This window comes from Drosophila subobscura, chromosome O (assembly GCF_008121235.1).
Source record: "Drosophila subobscura isolate 14011-0131.10 chromosome O, UCBerk_Dsub_1.0, whole genome shotgun sequence".
Classification (NCBI taxonomy): domain Eukaryota; kingdom Metazoa; phylum Arthropoda; class Insecta; order Diptera; family Drosophilidae; genus Drosophila; species Drosophila subobscura.
Window position 1 is genome coordinate 14005466 of NC_048533.1, and position 9831 is coordinate 14015296.

The window sequence follows — 9831 nt, forward strand, 5'->3', positions numbered from 1 at the left end:
TTTTAATGGGTTGACAAGTGGACATCCAAGTCAAGACTAGTACTCAGATCCGAAAACACGTTTGCTGCCAGAACTGCCAGCAGCAGAGTGTGACCAGAGGTTACACTGCTCAGGAGGCCGTTTTGCAGAGAGCAAATTGTGTTATTTCAGAGTGAAGATAGAGCTTGGAGGACAACAAATCATGGAGAAAGCACCGCATTATTGTATAACTCCGTTCCGGCGGGTCAAAAAGGCAATAAACATGTTTTTGATCTCTTAATAAATGAATAAAATGAGTGCCGAGCATAAGATTAATTAATTATAATATCCTGTTTCCTTCCTCTTGCCTTGATTCTGTCGACAAAAGCTAAAACAAATTGTATCTTTCGCTCTGAGATGGAACTATTTAATCGGCTACGTTTTCTGGTATATTTTCTGCCGATCTGAGTACTCAACTGCAAGATTCTTGCGTCAAAATGGAGAAAAGTCTTAATTTCTAATCGTTTGTATGGGGAAATCATCCCTGATTCTGTCGCAACAATATTTTGCGTGTCTGAGTGATGGGCTTTTGTGCGCGACAACATTTCTTATCGATTCCATACGAATATCATCCCTGATTTTTCTAGCGGCCCCTTTTTCGGATCTGTGTAGTAGGCTTAAGCTGTCAGTTTGCCACTGAAGTGACACAATTTGTCAGGGATTCGTTTATCATTGACGAGTTTTTTGTTGTGCAAGTGCTATTTAGATATTTTAGACATGACGCCCAACTTATTCAATGGTCTGCTACGCAGAGCCCCAGTCGCGGGTCTCTTCTTGCGTACGGAGATCGCGTATGTGGATGACTTGACCGTTGTCGAACGAGATGGAATCATTGCTGCACTGGCCGAGCGCAAGGTGTTGGCGTCGGAGCTAGTGGGCGACGACAAGGAGTGCTCCGTGTGCAAGGAGTCCCTCCAGGCGGATGAAATACTGAAGAGCATGCCGTGCAAGCACGAGTTCCACAAGCATTGCCTCATCCGCTGGCTGAGGGAGGTGAGCAATACAGGACACATTTTTATTGGTTGTAAGTAATTCTACGATGCCAACACCTGCAGGCTCGAACGTGTCCCTTGTGTCGCTGCAATGTTCAGGGGCGGCAGTTGGTCTATAGGCAGTTCAGCCGCAATATGGAGATGCAGTCCCGCCGGACACGCCATCCTCATCCATACCGCATCAGTAGCCAAAATAGGCCCAGCAGCATTCTGCCGGCGGCCATCCGTAGAGGCGCGCAGCTCCACATAAACCGTCTATTGGTTGGACGTGTCATACAGAGCTTAAGAAACAGCCAGGGTGACACCAACAGTCGCAGCGATACTGACTCCGATGGCACCAGTGAGGATGAGTCCAGCAACCCCAGCGAGTCTGACTCCAATGGGCACCAGGAGCCCTTCATTGTACGCGCACAGCAGCTCGTGAACTGCTTCAGACAGAGCAACAGCCGCCGCAGCCAGGGTGACACCAACAGCCGCAGCGAGTCTGACTCCAATGGCACCAATCCGGACGTGTCCAACAGCATCAGCGAGGGCGACTCCAACCGCCGCGAGAACTAGTTCAGTTCGAATAATTTTGGGTACCTGCATTTACGACAGAAAAAGTGTCATTTGATGTGTGAGAAACTCAACGTTGAAGAATTATAAATACATATAGTCCATGGTACAGTCGGGCTCCTAATGGGTGGGATTATTGGTCCATGGTACTGCTCCACTCGCCAACGCCAGCTGAGAGCCATCTGTGAAGGATTTAGAAGTGAAAAGCACATCGATATTCAGCTGACATAATTCTATATATTTATTTAACAATTAATAACTAAATGTGGGGGAGTGTGGGGGGTCTTTGTCTTTAGCTTTTCGTTGGTGCACGTGGGATTGTCGCTTCGTTCGAATTTAGTTGGAGTTGTTGTTCCTCCTGCGCCTTGTCTTGCGGTTACGCTTAATTGTTGTCTTGCCTCCCTTGACCTTCCGCTTGTACCTGCGGATAATCTTCTTGTTCGTGCCCGAGGTGGCTGTTGTGCCCGTACTGGTGGTGGATGCTGCCGTTGTTGTGTCGGTTGTAACCGGAGCAGCGGTTGTGTCGCCAGCAACAGGAGCCACCGTTGTCACTACGGCAGCCACTGTGGTGACTTCGGGTGCCACCGTAGTTACTACCACCAGGCACTCGGCATTGGTTGGGTCCAGAACGCAATTGATGCAGGCCGGATCTGTGGGATCAGCCGTACAGGTGACGGCTGCCCCGAATGGCAGATTTGCTATGCACAAGGCGGCTATGAGCGCACAGCCAAAGATTGTAGTTGTCTTCATCATCTTGATTGCTTGTGATGGCGAATGATAGTCTTTTCTTTCAAGACTTGATCTTTTATAGTCAAATTCGATTCGATTCGAAGCATTTGCCCCAATTTTGCGCAGTTTGCACAGCAGTTTGGGTGGGAATGTCTTCCTATTGCTAATTTATTAGAACTCGCATGTTGGGTCTAGTCTAGTTAACCAATTTGATACTCATCAGTGATGGCTCGATGGCCAAAAGTGCCTCCATGTTAGTATTGATACAGTTGATAGTACACAGCAATCTGCTGCCATCAATCCATAGCTAGAAATCCAAATGTCGAGCACACTTGGTTGTGTTTGCCCAATCTTTTGTCTGGCATTGTGGAAAACCCATGCTCCATTTCGTAATGTTAATATTGAATTAAACTAATGACTCAAGTCGAGATTCAATGCACACGACATGCGTTTTGTTTCTGGATTCTCTGATCTCTTGTATTTTGCAATATTTGCTTCTGCAGATGGAGGTAAGCATTTCTTGGGAACCATTCTATAGCTTGTCTAGCAGGTTAATTATCTGATACTCCACCTGCAGGCCAACTCGTGTCTCTTGTGTGGTTTCCAGCTGCAGAGCGAAGACGAGAGCCATAAAAGTAAACGATGCAGAGACCATCGCCTGTGGGGGCTTGATTGCCAAATATAAGGTTTCCAGATGCCGCAGTTGTAAGAAATTCCGCGTTGCAGAATTATACAGATATTCTATGGTTCATCCAGGCTTTTAATGGGTGGAACCATTGCTGAATTGTGCGTATTCCTTTTTAACAAGACTGTTCCCGGCTAGAATCAAATAGTAAACAAACAACAATGCGCCTTGATGGGTGGCAACGCTACGCGACGAAAAAAGGGTTGAGAAGTGCGCAATGTCCATGGGCTTGTCAACCCTGATACTCACCACAAAGTAAATACATCAAAATTATTGCTAAAAAACAGGATCGTTTATTTGCGAAAATCAATTTGCGATAAAGGGCAATAAGGCAAAGAAATCGAACTCGCCGAAACACATTTTTACGATCTTCAGATGCGAATATCTATATTGATACTATCGTTAGGAAAACAAAATATCACCCATAAATATCATCAACCAAAAATACATATCGATATTGGGATGAATGTGTATTCCTCATCCCTAGAAGTGCAGTTATTTCGCAAATTTCTATGTGTGTGCTTCGTTTTGTTTTGTACTTCTGAAATAGTGCGATTTTGGTGATAATTTTGATTGGAAAATTCGTAATTAACTGGCGCATCGCTCCCCAAGTGAACGTTTAAGATGCTAGCCGGTGATAGCATTATGAAGCCTTTCGATCGCCAATTTGTGGCGACGCACTTGAAGAAATTGCTGAGCTGCCCGAAATGTCAAAGCGATTATGCCCTCAAAAGTACTAATGGAGAGGGTAAGGATTTCCTTTAAACTAGCCAACAGTTAGTTTAACATGTTAAAATTAACAGTTAACAATTAAAACAGCTAACTTATTAGATCGAATACCCAATTAAAAGTATTCGGAAGTGCAGGAGTAGGAGACGCCGTTGATTTCATCAGCGTTCTTGTGGGAGTGTGTGTGTGTAGTGGAGTGCATGTGCATGTATTTGTAGCGTCTGTTTGCCAAGGCGAAAAAGTCTAGCCAAAAAAAGCCAACATAAAAACCGCCAATTATTGAGGTTGCTTGCAGAATGGAACTCCAGTGTTTTTAAACGCATTTTATAGGTACAAAGCTGCCCACCAATATGTCCAGTGGAATGTTGGAAAGTTCTCGTAGAATTTCGTGATCCGCAGCGTGTGCATGTATGTGCATTTGTACGTGTGTGTATGTTTCGTTTCAGTCCAGCTAGAAAAAGCAATAAAGAAAAACCGCGAAAACGCTCTCTTGGCGGGAAAAATAGAAGTGAAAATTATTTAAGAATCTATCAAAACGAAAGTATTGAATTTATTAATTTGGGCAAACACGCATTAAACATTAAATCTAAAAAAAGCATCATATCCACACACTAGCTAAAAAAGAAAGGCTGAGCCGTCAGCACATTAACCGTTACACGAATGTGCGTCGTTTCTCTTTGTGCAGATATTCTAAACATTTTTCGCTGCTCTTTTTGGCAGAGAACCACCGTCCCTTCCTGCTGCCCTGCGGCCATAACTTGTGCGAGAAGTGCTTGGGGGATGACTTTAACGCGCAGTGCGTCTTCTGCTCGAAGGCAGCGCTGCCGACCGTAAACGCACAGGATTGTGCAAACAGCTACGGCTTGCCGTACCAACTGGACTACCATGTGATGGGCGAGCTGGCCGAACTGGAGAACATCCGCCGCTCTTCGACGGATCACCTTCGACGCTTGGTCGTGAGTAATGGAGAGAAACAGCGTCACAGCGTCTATGTGCCAAAGTGCAGCGAGTGCATCAGCAGCGTGGCCTCGCGCAATTGCAAGCAGTGCGATGCCTTATACTGCAAGCACTGCTTCGAGTCGGTGCACCAACACAGTCGCGTGCTGAAGGCGCACGCCTTCAAGTACCTGAACGAGGGTGCCGGTGATGCACGCAAATGCATAGTCGTAGGCAATGACGCCTTCGTCATGCCCCACCAGATAAACTGCAACGTCCACCAGATGGTCTGCAACATCTACTGCCGATCCTGCAAGGTGACCGTCTGCGGCAAGTGCGTGGACAAATACCACGAGGCACACCAGCACCAACCGCTGTCGGAAATAGTGAGCTCCGCTTAACAATTCCTCCCCCTTCGTGCTGTCGGCAGCTGTTCATTTTTGGTTTTTCTCTTGCAGAATCTCCGCCATGAATCCGAGATACCGGCCTGCAAGATCTCGCTGGAGTCTGCGCTGCGCAGCATTCACAACGGCCAGGCGGTGAGTTACTCACTAGTCAGATTTTATTTTCACTATTGCTATAGGCATTATGTGTGGCATTACGGCTAGCTATTTACAGTACTTGCTCGCTAAGAATAATTTAAGGCATATACAACATACGATTACGATTCTGATTCTCATTACAAATATGGCAAGCTCTTGCGCTACACTCCCCAACCCTCAGCCCTCTCATTCACCGCTCCCCTTGATGGGCATCAGTTGGCCCGTGTCGCCGTCCGTCTTGATCTCAATCACCTCCAGCTTCTCCACGCTCACTCGGGTGGTGCCCTGCTTCTGTTCCGCCGCCTTAGTGTCGCGCAGACTCTGCAGCTTGTCCTCCTGTTCCTGTTCCTGCTCCTCGCTGCCCTGCAGCAGCGCAGTTGGCTCCACATCAAAGTCTGCCTCTGGTTGCGGCGTGGAAGACACGACTATGGGTCTGAGCACAAACGATTGCTGCGTACCCTGAGTGCTGGTGGGGGACATGACAGTGGTCGGCGCCTGGTCGTATGTGTCGTAGGAGCCGCGCTCCGAAATGTCATCGATCTCGTCATCAATCAGCAGATTCCGCTCGGAGCTCTGCTCGTACACCTGGGCATTGATGCCGCTGCCATGCTTGGGCGATGGCTTGTGGTTCTTGGGCAGCGCCGGCGTGGATGGGGCCACCTCCACGGGCTTCTCTGCCTGCTCATTGGTCTTGCGCTGCTTCTCCTGACGCATCTTCTCCTCCATTTCCTGGAACTTCATGGCCAGATATCTGCAACCCAAACGGGAAAGTAATTAACTTTAATCTTTAAGCTATAGCCCCTTTTCTTACTTGTCCACAATGGGTCCATTGTAGTCCTCGGGGAACTTCGGATTGAAGGGCAATATGTACTTGTAGAGGCGCTCGTTCAGCACATAAAGCTGTGCCGTTGTCGAGCATTTCACGTTGAACCACCAGTCGCAGGTGAGAGCAATCTGGGAAGGATTCATAAGTGAAAAGCACATCGATATTCAGCTGACATAATTCTATATATTTATTTAACAATTAATAACTAAATGTGGGGCAGTGAAGTGGGGTCTTTGTCTTTAGCTTTTCGTTGGTGCACGTGGGATTGTCGCTTCGTTCGAATTTAGTTGGAGTTGTTGTTCCTCCTGCGCCTTGTCTTGCGGTTACGCTTAATTGTTGTCTTGCCTCCCTTGACCTTCCGCTTGTACCTGCGGATAATCTTCTTGTTCGTGCCCGAGGTGGCTGTTGTGCCCGTACTGGTGGTGGATGCTGCCGTTGTTGTGTCGTAAGCTTATGGCCTTTCGATGCCAAGTGGCCGCATTGAAGAAATTGCGATGCCCAAATGCAAAGCAATTTGCCCTCAAAAGTACAAAGGGGTAAGGCCTTTAAATACCAACAGGAAATGTTAAAATTAAAGTTAACAATTAAAACGCTTTTGTCAATCCCTAAAAGTACGGAAGTAAGAGGTTGACATCACGTTCTTGGGGGTGGGGTTGGGGGCAGTGCTGATTTTACCGGCCAAGGCAAAAACTGAAAAACCCTAAAACCCCTTTTGGGTTCGCAGTGGAATGTTTTTTAAACGCTTTTATGGAAAACGCCCCCAAATTCCGTGGAAGTTGGGCTCGAGAATTTCACCGCAGCGTGTCATGTATTATTTTACTTGTTAGTTTGTTTGCCATAGAAAAGCAATAAAGAAAACCGCAAAATTTTGGGGAATAAAATTTTTTGATTTTCAAAACAAAATTGAACTTTTTGGGCAAACACCAAAACTTAAACTAAAACACTTCCCCAAATGCAAAAGGGCTGCCGTCGCCAATTAACCTTCAGTTCCGTTTCCGTGGTTTCTCTTTTCGCGCCTTTTGGCAGAGAACCCTCCCTTCCTGTCCCTGCCCTCTTGGCGAGAAGGCTTGGGGTACTTTAAGGCCTGCTCTTCGCTGAAGGCACGCTGGCCTAAACCAAGGATTGTGCAAACCTAGGCTTGGTGGGACTACCAGTGTGGGCGGCTGGCCGAATGGAGAAGCCGCCGCTCCGAGGTCATTCGACCGTTCTAGAATGGGGAAACGCGTCACGGCATGTGCCGTGCAGCGGGCATGCCGGTGGCCTGGAACGCGTGGGCCAACCAAGCCTCTTCGGTCTGCCCCCGTCCCTGAACGCACCCTTCAATCCTGAACAGGGGCCGGTATCTGCAAACAAGGAGGAATACCCTTCTACCCTACCTCTAAGTCCACAATGGTTCAAATTATCCTCCGAATCCGTTGGGCAAGTCTGGAAAAACCCGGGCACAAGCCCCCGTGTCGGAAAAGGATCCGTTAACAACCTCCCCTTGGCTTCGGAGGTTAGGCCTTCGAATTCCGCCATAATCCAATATCAAATCTTGGAGTTGGGCCGGCTTACCGGGGCGGTGGTTTCCTGTGATTTTATTTTATTTGCTTGGCTTTTGGGTTACGGCTTAATTTGTCTTGCTCCTGAAAATTTGGCTTACCTCGATTACTTCTTTTCCTTCAAAATTGGCGTTTGCCTACCTAACCCTGCCCTTTTGTTCCTTGAGGGCACGTTGGCCCGGCGGCCCTTGTTCAATACCCCAGCCTGTACCGGGTGGGCCCTGTTCTTTCCGCCGCCTTGGTGGCAGACCGCATTGTCCCCGTTCCTGTTTCCCTCGTGCCCTGCCAGGCAGTTGGCTAATCAAAGCGCCTTGGGGCCGGGAAGAAGTATGGGTCTCACAAAGATTGCTGGTATTGAGTGCTTCAGACTGGTCCCCTGGTCATGTCGTGGAGCCCGGCCCCAAATTTCCGCCGTTCCAACAGCAGTTGTGGATTGTCTCATGGGATTATGCCCCGTTGGGCAGGCTTGTTTCTTGGGACCCCGTGGATGGGGCCCCTCCAGGGCCCTTTTGCCTCTTTGGTTTGCGTGTTTCCACGCATCTTCTCCTCCATTTCCTAACTTACCAATTCGAACCCAAACGGGGTTTAACTTTTCTTTAAACATGCCCCTTTCTTATTGTAAATGGGTATTTATCCTCAATTCGGATTAAGGGCAAATGTTTGTGGGGCCTCGTTCGAATAAATTGCCTTTGAGATTTAGTTAACCAATCCGGGGAACAATCTAAGGTTTAGAAGGGAAAAATCGATATTCACTGACAAATTCTTTTTTTTTCAATTAAAACAAAGGGGGAGGGGGGTTTTGTTTTAGTTTCTTGGGGGGAGCCTTCTTCGTTTGTTGGGTTGTTGCCCCTTGGTTGTCGCGGTTGTTAATTTTGCGCCTCCCGATTCCGTTTATGGGTAATTTCCTTTTCTCCCAGGGGCTTTTGGACTTGGTGGATTGCCGTTTTTTCGGTTGTCCGGAGACGGTTGTTCCCACAACAGGGCCAGTTGCACTACGGCAAGTGGGATTCGGGTGCCAGTGTTCACCCCGGCACTCCAGGTTTCCAAAAATTGTAGGCCGGATCGTATGCCAATATGCCCCAAGGCAATTTGCAGACAAGGCGGCGACCACAAAAGATTTAGTTGTTTATCATTTGATTCTTGTAGGGAAAATTTTTCTTTAAACTTACAATAAATTCGATTGTTAAGTTTCCCCTTTTGGCAGTTTCCGCATTTTGGGTGTCTTCCTTTGTTTTATTGAATGCATTTGGGTCATTGTTAAAATTTGTATACTGGGCTCGTCCAAAAGTGCCCCTTTAGTTTGTACGTTGATAGTAAAGCTTGTGCCCAAATTGCGAAACCAAATGGAGAATTGGTTGGTTTGCCCAATTTTGTCGGCATTTGGCCCATTCCATTTGAAGTTAAATTTTAAACTAAGCCAAGTAGTTAATGAAAAGTTTTTTTACCTACTTTGTATTTTCAATAGTTCGAGTGGAGGTAAGACTTGGGAAATTCATAGCTTTCTGGGAATTTTGTATATGCAGGCCAATGTTTTTGGTGGTTTCCAGGCAAGGAAGCAAGCCCCAAAGAAAATAGGTCTGAAGTGGACCCATTACGCTTTGGGGGTTATTGCCAAATATGGTTTCCAGTGGAGTTGGAAATTCCTTTGAGAATTTACGATATTAATGGGCTTTTAATGGGTTTTCCGGTTTTAATGGGTGGAAAGCAAACCAAAAGCTTTCCCGGCGAAAATAGAAAAAAAAAATTTAGGGTCAACCAACCGAAAAAGGGTTGGAATCCAATTCCAGGGCTTTAACCCTAATCAAAAATAAATCACAAAATTATTTAAAAAGCAGGTCGAATTTCCAAAACAATTTGCGTGGGCAATAACAAAAAATCGTCGCCGAACCACTTTTCTCTTCTGCGAAATAATTTGAAATGCTGGAAAAAAATACCCCATTTCTCCCAAAAAACTTCGAAGGTAAAGGATTTCACCCTAGGTGCGTTACGCAAATTTCATGTGTGGCCGTTTTGGACTTTGAAAAGTGCGTTTTGGGATCATTTTGAGGTTCGTAATTAATGGGACGCTCCCCAAGTAAGTTTAAGGTGCACCGGTGATAGCAATTTGGCCTTTCGCGCCAATTTTGGGCAGCATTGGAAATTGCTACTGCCCGAAATGCCGATTTGCCCCCAAAAGTCTTGGGAGGGGGACCTTTAAACACCAACGAGTTTCTGTTAAAATTAAAGTTAACAATTAAAACGCCTTTTAATCTACCCAATTAAAAGATTCAATGAGGGT

General features: G+C 46.6%; 2 protein-coding genes and 1 long non-coding RNA gene across 3 annotated transcripts in view; 2 read left to right on the top strand and 1 right to left on the bottom strand.

The window, feature by feature from the left end:
- Window positions 1-291: 291 nt before the first annotated feature.
- Window positions 292-1628, top strand: LOC117896340 (E3 ubiquitin-protein ligase RZF1-like). The gene is made up of 2 exons (XM_034804584.1): window positions 292-1011; window positions 1074-1628. Exons 1-2 carry the CDS (start codon window positions 736-738, stop codon window positions 1566-1568), a joined length of 771 nt encoding a protein of 256 aa, XP_034660475.1. The 5' UTR covers window positions 292-735; the 3' UTR covers window positions 1569-1628.
- On the bottom strand, window positions 1487-3169 carry LOC117896341. Its single transcript, XR_004649025.1, has 3 exons — window positions 2866-3169; window positions 1660-1747; window positions 1487-1592 (listed from the first exon to the last, which is right to left on the bottom strand). It is a non-coding gene; the product is annotated as an uncharacterized LOC117896341 (long non-coding RNA).
- A 322-nt stretch (window positions 3170-3491) lies between these two features.
- The window catches only part of LOC117896266, a 64924-nt gene continuing 58584 nt past the window's right edge, over window positions 3492-9831 (top strand). Inside the window, exons 1-3 of the mRNA XM_034804457.1 lie at window positions 3492-3727; window positions 4429-5030; window positions 5103-5183. Of these exons, the coding sequence (XP_034660348.1) occupies window positions 3604-3727; window positions 4429-5030; window positions 5103-5183 (807 nt within the window). The 5' untranslated portion in view covers window positions 3492-3603. The remainder of the gene's footprint in view (window positions 3728-4428; window positions 5031-5102; window positions 5184-9831) is intronic.

Bases quoted from the DNA above. Each gene is read 5' to 3' on its own strand.
- LOC117896340 (XM_034804584.1), top strand. From the start codon at position 736: ATGACGCCCAACTTATTCAATGGTCTGCTACGCAGAGCCCCAGTCGCG. The intron at 1,012-1,073 runs GTGAGCAATACA...CAACACCTGCAG, and splicing joins TCATCCGCTGGCTGAGGGAG to GCTCGAACGTGTCCCTTGTG.